General features: G+C 37.2%; 1 protein-coding gene across 6 annotated transcripts in view; it reads right to left on the bottom strand.

The window, feature by feature from the left end:
- Positions 1-756: 756 nt before the first annotated feature.
- Positions 757-17536, bottom strand: part of LOC122550764 (actin-binding protein WASF3) — a 126735-nt gene continuing 109955 nt past the window's right edge. For 5 of the 6 annotated variants that reach the window (XM_043691992.2, XM_043691995.2, XM_043691991.2 and 2 more), the window contains 3 exons: positions 6637-6936; positions 5138-5505; positions 757-2554 (listed from right to left, as the gene is read on the bottom strand). In XM_043691992.2, coding sequence (XP_043547927.1) covers positions 2397-2554; positions 5138-5505; positions 6637-6936 — 826 coding nt within the window. In that variant the 3' untranslated portion in view covers positions 757-2396. Of the gene's footprint in view, positions 2555-5137; positions 5506-6636; positions 6937-11414; positions 11582-17536 lie in introns of all 6 variants that reach the window. The other variant, XM_043691996.2, reaches the window with a different exon arrangement.

Below are 17536 nucleotides of genomic sequence, written 5' to 3'. Positions count from 1 at the left end.
TTCTCTGAAACCCTGGCCAACATTTATCCTCCACCTGCATCATTAAAGCAGTTTGTCTCATTAGTCTTGGGTGTCCTTGTACACAAATTGACAGTTGTCTTTTCCTACATTAAACAAAAGTGCTTAGTTAGTTGCAAAGTTTGTTGTGAAGTTAAGATCATCTCTGTTCGCAAAACAAAAGTATCTCAGAGCAAAAATCTCAGAACATATTTTGAAATGCCATGCTGTATTGGGGAGGCATTTTAAAAGATTTGGAACAGAGCAAAAGGAAAATTAGTTACTTCTTCACTGAATCAAGAACTTCTAATTCAGAAGGCAAATGATACTACTGACTCTACCCTCATTGCAAAGTTAACTAGCAGATTTGCTTGGCAGGTATCTGTGCCTCGCATCAAATCTAACCAGTTGCTACTTTCCATGTATCAAGTAGTAAACATGTCATAAAGCGATTTATGTGGGCATCACTGTGACATATTCAAATTGCAATCTACCTCAGATCAATCTAATGTCATTCGAACATGGAATGCAGGAAATGGTTGCCCACGTAGTAATGGCGAATAACTTTGCTCTTGGGATTTTTGATTGATCACAAAAAGACACAAGACGTAGAAGTTCTGTCCTTTCAAATTCTGACAGTACAACTGATCCACTGAATTAGTTAGTCTTAAAGGCTATATATAGTTACAATAGAGGATTATCTTGTTGATGTATTATGTTGGTAAGGTCTTTTAATGAAATTCAAAAACACTAGGGATAAATGTTTTAGGTTGTGTTTTGTTTATTTGAATTCACTTTTATAATTTCCAGTGTTATAATTTACACATTCGTATACAGTAAAGAATAGAAAAACTGCATTAAGGGAAAATCCAGTACGAAACAAATCAAGCATAAGCTATGTTGCATAAAGGTATTCTTTTACATAATTTTGAGTATTACTACAAAAATATTAAAACAAATAATACCAAATACATGTGATTACTTGAACTAGTTACAAATATATCTATGGTAACGTGTACAGGATAGAAAATAAATTGAGCTGTCTGCAATATATCTGCTGACTACTTCATAGAAATACTAAACATTCTCAGAACAATCTAACACTTCTATGCAGTTTTCAGTTACAATTTATTTCAACTTATGAATTTATATGGATAATACTTCAATTTTCATCTCAAAATAAAACTGGTGTATTCAAAAACTAATTAAGCTGTATGTCTTAACTGTGGCTTAATTTCATATTTAGCTATTTTGCAGTTTTCATTTTCTAAGTTTACATAACGTGGATGACGATTACCAGGATTTAATGAACTATTATTTCTTGTTCAGTTAATGAATAGCCTTCTTGGGCAAAAAGTAACAAGTTGGGTTTCTGAGTCTGAGATGATATCACTGTGGATGAGAAATGAAATTTCATAAAGTATCACTGTTCCCAATAACTGAACCAGCACATCCATTGAATTCCAAGGCCCAGGTGATAATTCACAAGCAAGGCTATTTCATTGATTGGATCAGTGGGATAGACTCAACATTAGCATCTGTGATTCTCAGTTAGCACCAAATAAGCCCACAAAACCACAATTTTCATAAAACATGATAGCCTACCGTGCTGAGACTATCCTAAGCACTGGTAAATATTTATGTTGGGTAGCTGGGAAGGTGTGAAGTAGGATCACTGATGCCAACAGTGTGGGTTCAATTCCTTCACTGGCTGAGGTTACCTTGAAGGATTTTCAATTTCTCCCCTTGCCTGATGCGTGATGGCCCTCAGGTTAAACCAGCACCAATCATCTTTCAATCAATGCCTGTGGTCAGGTAAAGATAATGACAATTTTATCCTACCTTTACTAAAGTTCTCTGAGTTTAGATAAGCAAGGTGTATTCCTACAGATACTGTCCATTTCATGTCATGAAAACAAAAACTTTATAAATGATCGTTTCCTAAGGGTTTAGTTTGGAGGATATTTAAGCATTTTGATGAGATTGTTCACAGTTCAAGACAACCAGTTAGCCAAAAGGAAAGACACTTTCACTTTCATGAGCACTGAGTCAAAATACTTAATAGGTTAATAATGTACTTCCAATAACAGTGATTCCAAAAATGAAATGGCATATTAATTTGCACTAGATATCAACAACTTAATCTTTTACATTGCACATTCTTTGTAAATGAAAAGTTATATTTCCACAACGCTTAAATGAATAAGCAGTAATATTCCTGGAAAGTGTATTTATATAATTCAATATGCTTAACTTTCTTAAATATCATTTTAACTTTTCTAACAGCTTCAGATTTTTCATCTAAAATCAATTTAAAATCATTGTAAAGGAACTGTTTCAGATATATTCCATATTAGTTTTTGACTTCATTTTCAAATGTTAGCATCACTGAAGCAAAGTTAATCTGACCAATCATTTTCATCAAGCTCTGAATCATCATCAGAATCACTATATTCCACAGCAATACGTCTTGATAGAATAGTTGCTACATCATTCCCAACTGGCTCTCGCTTAGCTTCTTGCTCACGTTGCTCTTGAACCTTTTTCAGTTGAATACCTACAGTAAGAAAGTTGATCTCAGTAAAACTTCAAGATTCCTTTAAAAACAATGATGGCATGCTGAATCACAGGCAACCGATCCTATGTTTAGCAACAGGCCAAAGCCAATATGCTTGATTCTTTAAAATAATGGAATTTAGCTATTCAAACATCACACTCCAGACAGAATACATTTTTTTTCCCGTTATTGAAACATTTAGTGAGGCTGGACCATCTGGTGATTTCTATAATTTATATTAGACAGTAATGAATTTTACAGCAGGAAACTAAAATATGCCAAAGAGCTAATCTATCTAATGAGATTTATAATCACTAATAATAGTTCAGGTTTGAAGATGAAATATTATGATAAGAAACAGTTTTTAAAATGTACATTCAATCAAAACATATTTTTTGGCACTCACTGGGGCAATTCACAAGAAATTGTAAAGGGAAAAGGATGGGGGAAGGACCAAAGAGGTACAGGATTACACAGGTCCACAGAAAATACTGAAGATGAGAGGGACCTTGATATGCATATGCACAGATCCCTAAAGGTAGCGACGCAGATTGATAAGGTGGTTAAGATGGTATATGGGATATTTGTCATTATTAGCTAAAGCATTGGATACTAAAGCAAGGAGGTTATGGTGCAACAATATAAAACATTAGTTATGCCACAACTAGCATGCAGGTCTGATCACCATATTAGAAGATGCGATTGCACTAGAGATAATGCAGAGGAGATTTTCCAGTATGCTCCCTGGGCTGAAAGATCTGAGCTACGGAGGAAAGATTAGAAATGCAGAGGCTGTTTTCCTAGGGGCAATCAGGGTTGGGAGGGATCCTAATTTAGATTATAAAATTCCTATAAGAGTGAAAATGATGACTTTTTTTCCCATTAGTACAGAGGTCAATAAGGGAGGAGAGATTTACTGTAAAATGAGAGATGAAGAGAATTATTTTTCACTTAGAGTAGTGGGAGTCTCCAACTCTCTGCCTGCAGTGTGTTGAGACAAAAAGAATCTCATGGCATTTACACAATATTTAGATATTCACATGTGATCCCATAGACTCAATGAATATGGGCTAATCAGCTAGAAAGTGGGATTAGTGGAGTGAAATCTACTTGAGTGGCATGGATATAACAGGTTGAATGGCCTCGTTCTCCGCTATAAACACTCATAAAAGCCTATGAAAAGAACATTCAAACTGTATGAGAGAAGAGTGCTGATTGAATGGCAAATGAACTCAGTGGTAGAAGCATTGCCATGGAGAACACATCTGTTAATGATGATCAATAGTTAATTGCCAATTTTTGTTTAAATTTTACAACAGCCAGGTTGACTCTGATTGGTCAAAGCAATACCCAGAGAAATGAACCACACAATGGCTGTAACGTATTTTGTTTCAGTTAAAACAGTTGCAGTGTGTGCACGTTCTTTTAATTTCATTTAATTTTTATTTCGCTCTTTAAACTACATAATATTCACAATTTATTGTTCTATATATCAATTCTGAAAATCATTGCCATCCTGTGCTTGAATGTGAGTTTTATCAGCACACAAGGAGATAAGTCTTTTCAGGCAAAAATGTTTGCATTAAAGTTAAACTAAGGGTATGAAAAACATCCAGGAAAATAAAACGGAAAGAAGCTCAACTCTTTTATGTATAAGCAACCATAATCTAATTCAGTTATGTCAGATCAATGAATGGGCACATCAACAGAGTTCATTTTCTGAGCCATTTAGGTCTGAATAGTGGCCAAGAGTAACAGTTAAGCTTCCCAGGCACAGAATAACCAGTTCCATTTCAGTACTTATGAAAGGCAAATAAGGAGCATTACATTTAAAGCCAACTCTATAGGTGACAAATACAATAAAGACATCCTCACTTTAAGTGGGAATATCTTATTAATATTTTCATCCCTCATTCAAAATAACACCTTTATTGTTATTAGTTCAGGAGATGTTCAAAGGGAACTTCAAAATTGGAATAAATAAATGTATAAGAAAATTGAAATACATTATCCATTCTGTTAAGTGGCATACAGTCTGTGCAAGGTACCTTGTAAGTGGTAGTTGTCAGTTGTGGCTTTATAATCATTCTTTATCACCCAGTTATAAATCATAAATTTCACCCAGTTAAAAATATCTTGTGTTGCTGTTCTCAAGTTGCCAGGCTCTTCTGCTATATTTACTGCAGAGTAGTAGGAGAGCTCCTGCAGAAATTCACCTATGTCCTCTCACTCTAACGATCAATGATGTGGAGGTGTCAAATTTGGACTGAGGTGGACAAAGTTAAAAATCACACAACACCAGGTTATAGTCCAACAGGTTTATTTGGAAGTACAAGCTTTCGGAATGCTGCTTATTAGTCAAGTAGCTAGCTACCTTTCGAAGGAGCAGTGCTTCAGAAGCTTATACTTCCAAATAAACCTGTTGGACTATAGCCTGGTTTGTGTGATTTTTAACTTGTAATGATCAAGTATGTTAAAAAACAGAAATGCAGAATGCTTCCACCACACGAAAGTATTCAGCCCATCATGTCTGTACCAGTTCCCTGCAAGAGCAACAATTAAATTCTGCATGTTATTACTTACCCATACGAATAGCAGCAAGGAGGTCACTTCTGGCATCATTGAGAGGTGTGCCTGCTGATTCATGCCGTTTGTTTTCAACGACAAGCTGACAGTGCATTGGTGAAGAAGCAAGGGAAGAAGGTGGTGCTGGTGGAGCTGGAGGTGGAGGTGGAGGTGGTGGTCCAGGGGAACCAGATGGAGGAATTGCTCCAGATAGAGTTGGGGAAGAGGTATATGCAACCCCCATCATTGATGCAGGATGGGAAGCTGGAGAAGTAGGCACTTGGACAGGACTGACAAAAGCAGTTTGCGCTGAAGGAATTACTGCACCAGCAGAAGGCAGAGGAGGACCAGAAGTATAGAATTCCATCATCTGAGAAGGTTGCATGCTGTAATGAGTAACAAGGTTATTTATTTTTAACAGTTTTCAACATATGTATTTCAATTTGTCCTTTTCAGATACATTGGTATTTCCATATCCTTAACATTATATGAACTAAAACCTGACTTTCTGTCATTTTTTTTAACTGAACATTTCATTATAGTACTAACAGAATGGTACGCTGACTCAGTGGTTTGCACTGCTGCCTCACAGCACCAAGGACCCGGGTTCAATTCAAGCCTCTGATGACTGTCTGTGTGGAGCTTGCACATTCTCCCAGTGTCTGCGTGAGTTTCCTCTGGGTCCTCTGATTTCCTCCCAAAATCACAAAGATGTGCAGGTTAGGTGGATTGGCAGAGCTAAATTGCCCATTGTGTCCGTGGATGTGCAGGCTAGGTGGGTTAGCCATGGGAAATGCAGAATTAGAGCAGGGGTGGATGCTCTTCAGAGCAGTGTGGACTCGATGGGCTGAATGGCCTGCTTTCACATTGTAGGGATTCTATGCAAAATATAGCAAAAGGTAGCAGAAACCCACAATCCCAAATCTCTGGACTTCTGCTTTCTGCCTATTTTCAACATTTTCTATTCCTGTTAAATATATTAGACTGTGATTGTTTTGGAAGGAGAAAGTGAGGACTGCAGATGCTGGAGATCAGAGCTGAAAATGTGTTGCTGGAAAAGTGCAGCAGGTCAGGCAGCATCCAAGGAGCAGGAGAATCGACGTTTTGGGCATGAGCCCTTCTTCAGGCTCATGCCCGAAACGTCGATTCTCCTGCTCCTTGGATGCTGCCTGACCTGCTGCACTTTTCCAGCAACACATTTTCAGCTATGATTGTTTTGGATCCTTGAAGAACTGATATTTATATTTTGTGCAACTCAGGTGGATTATCCAATCTACTGAGGCACTGTAAGTATGCCATTGTGAAGTAACAATATTAGTTTCTCATGCTGGTAAATTTAAAATCTGTACTGGGTATTACAAAGTAGATTACTGTAATCAGTTTAAATTCTATCAAATATAAAATAAACAAAACTACAAAGTGCCACTACAAAAATGGCTAATAATTACTCTAAGGGAATCAAATTACTACTCAAGATTTCGCTTTCTTGGACAACAGATGAGATTCAAGCTATTTACCTGTATTCCAATGGTGGTTGTTGCTGTTGTGGTGGTGGTGGCGGTGGAGGTGGGGCACCACCATTTACAGTAGTTGATGGCGGAGGTGGTGGAGGTTGTTGAGGCCTGTTTAGAGTACCATGTCTGAATCCTGTTGCAGAGGATTTGTAGTCATGTTCCTGGACCTGATTACCAGTACCCATTTGCTGCTGATTATCACTAGACACATATGTTACTGACATCTGCTGCTGCTGCAGTGAAGGATGAACATGATTGGGGGTAACAGGATATGAGTAATCTGTAAGATCTGATCCATGAGATCTGGTGTTAAAAGCAGAGACAAAATATTTCATATTTAGCAAATTCAACCTATAGCACTCCAGTAAGTGTTCATGATTAAGCTTCAAAGCAGAGTATCAAAACTGAAATCTTGCAAGTTAATTGAGCATTCTACAGCCAATATTTAACATGCTTAGTTTTGAGCCTTCAGAAAAGAAGAGTGATTTCTAAACTTCTGTGAAGTATTATCGCAGTAATGCATATAACTTAAATATATTTCAAAATATAGGGTCAATATTCTCAAAATAAAAGTTTACTATTCATTTTTAAAATTTACTTATCTATCTGAACATTCAATACAACAGAATAACAGATAAAAAGATAGATTTGAGAGCAGCTTAATTAGATTACTTATCCATAAGCTACGAAAAAATAAAAGACAAACCCTAAAAGGCTGAACATTCATTAAGATAGCAGTGAGCATGTAGATTTTATATTTGAACTCAGTTAGAATCTGCCCTATTAAAGTCTAGCACTGATCCAACTAACAATAGTGATATCCAACAGGTAGAGTAAATAACAAATCAAACGTTTCCACTCCCTTGTCTCGTGCTTCAAATAAAACTACAAAAAAAAACACAAAAAGCTCTTAAATTTTAAAAGCAATGACAATATGAAGAGAACAAGGATTTTGATTTTGAATTGGGTGTGTATATTTTTGCAGGTATTTAATTGCAACTTCTCTACAATTAAGTCTTTAAGATGGTAAAGAATATTACTGCTGGAGATGTACAGCATGTTGGTCAATATTGAAAAAGTGGAGAGTAACATTTTGGGTACAACAGCAATAGCTAGCATTTAAAATAAAAAGAAAAAACTGGAAGTGCTGGAGAAACTCAGCATAGCTGGCAGCACGTGTTGAGAGAAAATAGAGTTAACATTTCAAGTCCAATGACTCTGTCAGAACTGAAAGCAGCTGGGTATGCCAAGGACAGGGGAGCAGTGGGCTTGTTTGGCAGGGGTGGGAGAGGAAAAGATGGAAATGGTGCCAAGAGAGAGAGAAAAGGGAAGCAGACAAAGGGACTGCTCATATTAAGGCATGGAAGAAGTAAAGGTTTAATATGTGATAACAGGAAAGGTGAATTTTTAGAAATGGATTGGCTGTGATAGGAGCTACCCATACAAAAGAGGATCTGGGTTTGTGGGGGTGGGAAACAAACAGAGAGGGAGGTGTTCACTCACTGAAATTGTTAAACTCAATGTGGAGTCCTGAGGGCTGTAAAGGTAGCTAAGTGAAAATGAGGTGTCCCTCTAGCTTTTAAATAGTACTAATAATATAATACCCTCTGCAAAAGTGTTAAGGGAACGCAATGAGACAAAAACATTGTCACTGAGACAAAGCAGATGACATTAGGATCCTTAAAAGGCAACTGGGATCTAAGTTAGTAAGACAGAGGGAGGGAATTGTAGATCTTTGATTGTAGACAGCTGAAAGCCGAACAATGGTGGGGTGAAGGATGTTGGTGGATCATTCCTCCAAGATTTGGAGGAATTCAAAGTTCTTGGATGGTTACACAGCTGCTCAAGGATGCACAACAGACAAAAGCTAAACCAAGGATGGACGTGAACATTAGAATATATTTCAGGACCCAGGAGCTAGGGTAGGTCAGCAAACACAGGGGTGATGGGTGATCAGGATTTGTTGCAGGTTTGGATATTTTTGATTTCGCAGAATTTTGGGTGAATTTGTTTATGGGAGGGTAGAAAATGAGAAGCTGCCTAGCATAACACAGGATAGGCCAGGCTGCAATTAACAAAATCATGGATGTGAGTTTCAGCATTGATTTACAGGGAAGTGCCAGATAATGGATACATTACAGATGTGGATTGAGACATTCTCTGTGATGGAGAGGAGATGAGGGTCAAAAGCCTAGCTCACAGTCAAACAGGATTGCAAATAATCTGGTGCAGTTTGAGATAGTGGCCAGAGAGGAAAATAGAAATGGTCACAAGGAAATGAAGGCTTTGTTGTTGGGCCAAAAACAGTATTTCCAGTTTTTCCAATGTTGTTTCCTGCAAGAACATTTCAGCTAATTCATGACTGGATAGCGGACAGGCAATCTAATAACACAGGTGTGCATTTACGTTATAGCTGGGTCTCATAGCCAATATCAGCTTTGAAAATGTCAATGCCACAGCCACAAGGGAAAGATAATTCCATATATATAGGGAAGAGTAGTTCATGTTTTCACTCCTGAATGATTTAACACTAAATTTAAAATCATGTCCTCTTATTCTAGACTTCCTTACAATGGGAAGTTGTTTCTCTTGTATTATCATATCAAATCATTTTTTAACTGATTTAAGCACCTGAAACAAATGATCCTTAAATTTCTCAATGAAAGTCACATTTACTCAATTTATCTTCATAAGCCAACATTTTAAGTTTCAGTATCATTATAATGAATCTATTCCATACTTATTTGTGGTCTAATATATTTTTCTTAAAATATTATGCAAAACTGGATGCAATACACCAGAAGAGCTATGACCAAAGCTCTATATAAATTAACAATAGATTATTTCCATATGTAATTGATCTCATTGAGGTAAAGCCTTCATATGAATTTGATAATACTTTTTGCACTTTTACACTGCATTTTATGCTTTGGACACTCAAATCTCTTCTGCTCCACATTCCTAATTTCTTACTAGTAAGAAAATATTCTGATTTGTCTTTGTTGGATCCAAAGTGGATGGTATCTTTCTAGTGAATTTCATCTATTACAGTTTTGCCCAGTCATTGATTTTTGACAATGTCACTTTGTAACCCCTTGCTCTCATCTACTCAACTCACTGTCTCTTCCAATTTATTGCCGTATGTAAACTTGTTGTTTCTTCATCCAAGTCACTGATCCATGTGGTGATAAGTTGATGCTTAGTACAGACCACTTGTCACATTGCATCAATAAGTAAATTCCCTTTATCCCTCCTATCATGTCCCAGTGAAGTAGCAAACCATGTTAAAAAGGTTACCTCCAATTCTGCATGGATTATTTTGGTTAGTAAGACAAGTTTGTAAAGGCAAAAATAAGTTCAGCCAAGCAGAGCATACTGATTATGGATGAAAATATCTGAAATGATGTTTGACAAAGAAATGCAAAGAAATGAGACCATCCTGCTCAGTGATGGAGATAGTAGTCATGATTCGGAGATGCCGGTGTTGGACTGGGGTGTACAAAGTTAAAAATCACACAACACCAGGTTATAGTCCAACAGGTTTAATTGGAAGCACACTAGTGATGGAGGTGTGTGTGTATGAGCTGTATGTGCACAGAGGAGACAACTAGTGTTAGAGAACTAGAAATTGTCAGAGAACTAAAATGGTTAAAATAAATAAAAATGTCACACGTGTCACAGTTGCACACAGAGACAGGAGAGGTCAGAAAAGAATAAAGTCAAAATAAAATATGACTTTGTGGGTAGCACAAAGCTTGAATAATGGTCTTGCCAATTTTTGTCTTCACTATAAAATGAGTGATAAAATGATTGCATTCCTTTGTAAGTTAAATTTATGAGAAACCCTGAATTTAAATTAATAAGATAAGTCCCATAACATTTAAAAACAGTTATGATGGAGATGGGTATTTTTTGAGAAACATCTACATATTTCTGTTAAAGTATTGGGTGCATTTGAAATTTAATTTGAAAGCACTACAGGTCAGGGCATACAAGTTGACTTGTACAAAACCAAATTTTTCCAAGGCTAAAATGGATATTTAGGGTGTATATTCTGCGTATGGGTCAAACATTATATTTTTCAACTAATTAATGTATGATAAAGGGTTGTACCACATTAGGAGTTGCCCTCAATTTTTCATGTTATAGATCAGGGCATAGTATTAAGCAGGCAATACAGGCTGTACTACCAAGAAAATGTGCAGGAGTTTAAAACATGCAAACAACAAACAGAAATAGATCTATCTGCATCAATGCCAACAGTTCATATTTTATACTCCTATTTTTGGAAGGACTTTTCAAAGCTTCAGAGCTTGACTTATATGCCACTGTCCATGGATTTCTCTCCCTCGTCAATAGCAGACTGATTAATTTTTAAGTCATATTTTAATTTTAAAATTAAACATGTCAATGTACAGCTCCAAAAAGACAATAGGGATAAACTTAAACTGATTAATCTACTAACTGTCCTGAAAATATTTCTAAGCACTTAAGAAGCTATAGGAAAAGTGTTAGGAAAAAATTACCATTCTGAAACAGTTGAGCAGAAAGTTCATAAAATGGAAAGACCCAGAATACTCAAGAAAGAAGCTTTGCTGCATGAAGATGCTTCATTAGTATGCACAGCCATATGTTCCCCAGCGTGACGCTGATCAGAACAGTAAGCCAAATTAAAAGACCATTAGGATACTGCTGCTCTCACGCAGCAAAGTAATTTAAAGAAGACCTGAAGCAGGATTGGCACCAAAGCAGTTGGGGCTTTGACAATAAAACTAACAAACCCTTTAAGCATTTTCTCTTCTTTCGTGCCCTCGGCCTGCTCCAGTTCCTTTGCGTCAGTCATGAACTCTTTGCCCATTTTCATTCTCTCCCATTCTTCTTTTCTTGTTCTGACTTTTCTCACATTAACTTGATGGTTTCTGTTTGAATTCAACTTATGTTTCTCTCTCTGGAGGGGAAATCATACCAATATAGGAAATAAACATAAGACCAGCAGCAGTTGCTTAAACAATGTTCTTCAGGAAGCTTCCCAGCTCAGCTTAAGGATGCAAGTGAACAAAAACAATAATATGGGTAACAGTCTTAGAAAATGCAAAGTCTCAGCCACTGCTCAAAAAGCAGATTTTACAAGTTGAAAAGTTGACCAAGGTGAAATTCATAATATACCATAATTATGAATATCAACGTATAAAACAGCGATTGGTTACCATTTAAAAACACTTGAACTGACTTAAATTATGACTATTTAATTATTAAATATATGTCCACCGATTTGTTTTCTATGAAAAATACAATGAAACATACTATGAAACAAAGTCCTGTGAAATGCACATCTGTTTCATTTGGCAACTCCAGGATTCTAAAAAGCCACAGTGCAGGAAGGGTCATCAGCTTGGAGTTCAAGCTATGGGTTTCAGAGATTGAATAGTAGCTGGCATTAGTGTGACACATCCACAAAGCTGAGAGCAACATGGATAGCACCTTTCGGGAGGCGGTCTGGAAACAGCTTAAGTGTGAGTAGAAGAGAGAGAATGTTGACTACTAGAACATCATGAAAGAGCCCTGAATACATCTCTTTTCCCAACTAGTGATGAGGGTGATGCTTCCTCTGTCCAGCACAACCAAAGTCAAGTCAACAGCACAGCTGTGCATTGTGGTGAGATGGCAGATTAGTATAGCAATAAGAATATAGAGAATTCTATAGTTAGGGAAACAGACGGGCTTTTATGTGGCTGCAGATCTGATTCCAGGATAAGATGTGCTGAGGTCTGGGATGTCCCTGAATATCTGCAGAATGTTCTGATGGGGGGAGAGTGATCAGCCAATATGATCTATGGTCTCAAGCTGTTTGCCTTTCCCATCAGAGTGTTTTAAAGACTCTCAACAAAAGGAGGGCAAAAGTCCTACAGGCAATATTTATGGAGCTAGGAAACAGATTATTAAGCAAAACCTCAAACAAAGAGATTATGGAGTGCAAAATGGAAAGCTTAGACAAATGTTTCTTTTTTCAGCAATAGTCAAAATCTGTACTACCAAGCTATAGAGATAAAGGGATTTCAATTATCCTAACAAAGACCAGGAAAGTAATGTAAAGGCAGAGAGGTAAAAGAATTTCTGAAGTGTCTTCAAGGCATTACAGACCCAATGAAGAAGGATATGTTCTTGGATCTGATTCTTAGAATGATGACAGTTAAGTGTATCAAATGGCAGTAGCGGACCATTTAGGAAGAAGTGATCATCAGTTCAAAGTTCAGATTAGTTATGAAAAAATATCAAGGAGTGGTGAAGAGTTAAAATATTTAACTAGAAGAAGTTCAGTGTCAGTGGGTTGAGAATGATTCTCTCCTAGGTAAATTGGAATCAAAGACTATAAGCAAATCTGTCTTCAAAAAGAGATGGCACAGATACAGCTGAGGTAAACTCCCTGGAGCAGGAGTAGTAGAGCAACCAAAGCCACGGTTTCCCAGATGCTGAAAGAGAAAGGAAGTAAGGTGAAGCAGGAAAAGTATTACAGAAAATGATTAGTTAATACAAGAGATAACCAGATGACTAAATATAGGAAATTCAAAGGGGAATTATAAAAGACATAAAAGGAATTTAAAAGACTATGACAAGAGCCTTCACCTAACATAAAAAGAAGACTTCAGAAGTCTTCTATAAGCATATAAATGGTATGAAAAGATGATAAGAGGAAGCGTAGGGCCAGAGAGATCACTGAAGCGAATTATGCATGAAGAGGACATGGCTGAGCAGCAAAATAATTATTTTGTATCTGTCTTTACCAAGAAATAGAATACTTCCAAAGACAAAGAGATAGAGGAGGTAGATGAAATACCACATATGCTAAAATTTGAGAAAGCTGAACTACGAGAAATGTTGGTTACACTTAAAGTTGATAAGTCATCAGGTCTAGGTTGTATTCAAGGATGTCAAGAGAAGGGTGGAAATTATACAGATACTTCCAATCCTCCTTAAATACAGGGATGATTCCAGACGATTGGAGAAATGTAAACATTGCAGCTATGGTCAAATAAACGCCATAAAAATCAATCCAGGAATTAGAGGTGAATGAGCAATCCCTTCATAAAAATGATAACTTGAGACAAAACAATTAAGGCAGCACAGATTTGTTAAAGAGATAGCAAGGTTGATGAAGGCAATGTAAAGCATATGTATAAGGACTTCAAAAAAGCATTTGATAAAATATCAAAATATTGGATCGATCAGCCTAGTTGAAGCCCATGGACTAAAAGGGCAAGTAGACAAATAGCAGTGAATGAAAATCTCCTCACAGACATGTGTTCTCCTGACCTGCATTTGAATCTAAGGACTCAATTGAAAATCTTGCCCAATGTAGTTGAGACCTAACATTAATATCCTTCTCTCAAGCACAATTTAGCTTCAAATTAAAAATACCTCAATTTAAAGTATATTGAATACAAATTCACAGACTGAGTGTTTAAGCATTGGGTGCAATTGGTGATCCAGGTACAACTGGATTAGTTTCGAGAAATGTCTTTTTGTTTCAATTCCACTGAGACTCACTTATAGATCACAGATGTAAAACTTCCACTAGTTAGTGTAACTGGGATGCATTTTAGAACACAAATTTTTAAAAAGATTTGCATCAAGACCAATTTGACCTATTTACAAATGGCAACCTGATGCAGTTCTGTTAAAACAGTTGAAAATACAAAAATACACATCGTGAATCAAAACTATTTAGTCCCCTACCTGTAAGCACCCCATTCTAAATAACTGGAAATAATGTTTGAAAAGAAAAAATCTACAGAACAATTTAGAAGTTTATTTGGCTTCTTGGTATATTTGAAAAAAGAACTGCACAAATAAGTCTCCACATTTCCTTGCAAAAAAAAAACAAACCGTAATCTTAAGAGCGTTCTCAAAGGCCTTCAAAACACACAACTGGCATTTACTTTGGTAATTAATTCAATCTGGGGGTATATCTGATTTTTGGGTGGGGTCAGCTTCTAAAGTTTTATTTTGTAAAAGTAAAACAAAAGATTGTGGAAACTCAATTTACACTGAACATAAACTTGAAATTTCTCAATCCATTGCATTGCTTTGTTTAATTCCAAGTGAATCGAACTGCAAAACAGCACAACCTAGTGGAAACTCTTCCCACATATTTATACATAATATTTCACATATTTTAACATAGAACATAAAACAGTACAGCACAGGAACAAGCTCTTCGTTAGGGGACTTTTAAAGCTTTTTCCACACAATTTTGCAGGTAATTCTTTGATAGCTTCCAGGAAAAAGGCATTCGATCAAAATAGCATACTTTCAGTATAACCTGATATACCTTACTATGCAAGGTGCCTTTACTTTCACATGTAGAGGTATTGTGTTCTAAAATGCAGCCCAGTTGCAATGACTCCTGAAAGTTTTACATTTGCGATCTATAAGTGAGTTTCAGTGGAAGTGGAACAAAAAGACATTTCTCAAAACTAACCCAGTTGTACCTGGATCACCAATTGCACCCAAAGTTTAAACTCTCAGCCAGTGAATTTGTATTAAATGTACTTTTAATTGAGGTATTTTTAATTTGAAAATGAATTGTGCTTGAACAAGGATATTAATGTTAGGTCTCAATAGAGCACTTAAACATGCAAATACACTTGCATGACAAATTACACCAAAGTTTCAAAAGAATCCTTTGTACAATTAAATAAAACTATGTATTGGAACTATCTGGATCAATACAGAATTACATACTGAAGCAATGAATTTATTCTGAAAACATTTCCATTATTTTCTACCAGCTGAAATACAAACTTAAAATTAGTGATTAGTTGCTAACTACACTCTGAGCTTTGTGGATAACTTAGTTGGTTTATCCAGTGAACTCTGGACCAAACAGCTCAATCTGATCCCAAATTTCATCTGCATGCCTTGTTTCTCCTTTCTTAGGCTGTGGGTGACACTTGCAAAGCCAACAATTAGAGTCATAGAATCATACAGCACAGAAACAGACCCTTCAGTCCAACTAGTCCATGCTGACCAAGTTTTCCAAACTAAACTAGTCCTACTTGCCTGCATTTGACCCATATCCCTCTAAACCTTCCCTATTTAATGTAACTATCCAAATGCTGCAACTGCACCTGTATCTACCACTTCCTCTGGCAGTTCATTCCACACTCGAATCATTATGTGTGGAATTGCTTCTTGGTCCCTTTTAACACTTTCTCTGCTCCATAAAAATATGCTCCCTCGTTTTGAACTGTCCCGCCCTAGGGAAAACACCTTTGCTATTCACCTTATCCACGTCCCTCATGATTTCATAAACCACTATAAAGGTTATTCCTCAACCTCCTACACCGGCGGGAAAAAGGTCTCACCCTATCCAGCCTCTCCTTATAATTTAAACTCTCCAGTCCCAGTAACATCCTGGTAAATCTTTTCTGAACTCTCTCCAATTTAATAATATCCTTCCTGGGATGGCCAGAACTGTACACAGTACTCCAAAAGTGGCCACACCAATGTCCTGTACAATGTAAACATGACATCCCAACTCATACACTCAAAAGTCTGAACAATGAAGGCAAGCGTGCTAAATACCTTCTTAACCAGCATGTCTACTTGTCCTGCTTGTTTGTTTTACCAAAATGCAATATCTCACATTTATCCAAATTAAACTCCACCTGCCACTCCTCAGCCCACTGGGCCAATTGATCAAGATCCCTTTGTAATTGTTGTATTTCTGTTCACCAAGCTGGGAATTTGTGTTGCAGACGTTTTGTCCCCTGTCTAGGTAACATCCTCACTGCTTGGGAGCTTCCTGTGAAGCGCTTCTGTGATGTTTCCTCCGGCATTTATAGTGGTTTGTCTCTGCCGCTTCCGGTTGTCAGTTCCAGCTGTCCGCTGCAGTGGCCGGTATATTGGGTCCAGGTCGATGTGTTTGTTGATGGAATCTGTGGATGAGTGCCATGCCTCTAGCAATTCCCTGGCTGTTCTCTGTTTGGCTTGTCCTATAATAGTAGTGTTGTCCCAGTTGAACTCATGTTGCTTGTCATCCGCATGTGTGGCTACTAAGGATAGCTGGTTGTGTCATTTTGTGGCTAGTTGGTGTTCATGGATACGGATCATTAGCTGTCTTCCTGTTTGTCATATGTAGTGTTTTGTGCAGTCCTTGCATGGGATTTTGTACACTACGTTAGTTTTGCTCATGCTGGGTATCAGGTCCTTTGTCCTGGTGAGTTGTTGTCTTGAGAGTGGCTGTTGGTTTGTGTGCTGTTATGAGTCCTAGTGGTCGTAGTAGTCTGGCTGTCAGTTCGGAAATGTTCTTGATGTATGGTAACGTGGCTAGTCCTTTGGGTTGTGGCATGTCCTCATTCCGTTGTCTTTCCTTTAGGCATTTGTTGATGAAATTGCGGGGGTAAACGTTTTTGGCGAATACATTGTAGAGGTGTTCTTCTTCTTCTTTTTGCAGTTCTGGTGTGCTGCAGTGTGTTGTGGCCCTTTAGAACAGTGTCTTGATGTAACTTCTTTTATGTGTGTTGGGGTGGTTGCTTTCGTAGTTCAGGACTTAGTCTGTGTGTGTGGCTTTCCTGTATACCTTTGTGGTGAATTCTCCGTTCGGTGTTCTCTGTACCATCATGTCTAGGAATGGGAGTTGGTTGTCCTTTTCTTCCTCTCTAGTGAATCTGATTCCTGTGAGTGTGGCATTGATGATCCGGTGTGTGTTTTCTATTTCTGTGTTTTTAATGATTACAAAAGGTAATGAATTCAACAACCAAATATATGAACAAATTAATGGCACATCCATGGGCTCACCCATCTCTGGACTCATAGCAGAAGCTGTAATGCAAAGATTAGAACAAACAGTCTTACTGCAAATTCAACCCAAACTCTGGGTCAGGTATGTAGATGATACCTT

Source organism: Chiloscyllium plagiosum, unplaced genomic scaffold (genome assembly GCF_037043375.1).
Source record: "Chiloscyllium plagiosum isolate Xiang-an unplaced genomic scaffold, Cpla_swu_hap1 HiC_scaffold_6, whole genome shotgun sequence".
NCBI lineage: Eukaryota > Metazoa > Chordata > Chondrichthyes > Orectolobiformes > Hemiscylliidae > Chiloscyllium > Chiloscyllium plagiosum.
Note: the sequence above shows the minus strand (reverse complement) of the source record. Positions and strands in the feature narration are given on the sequence as shown.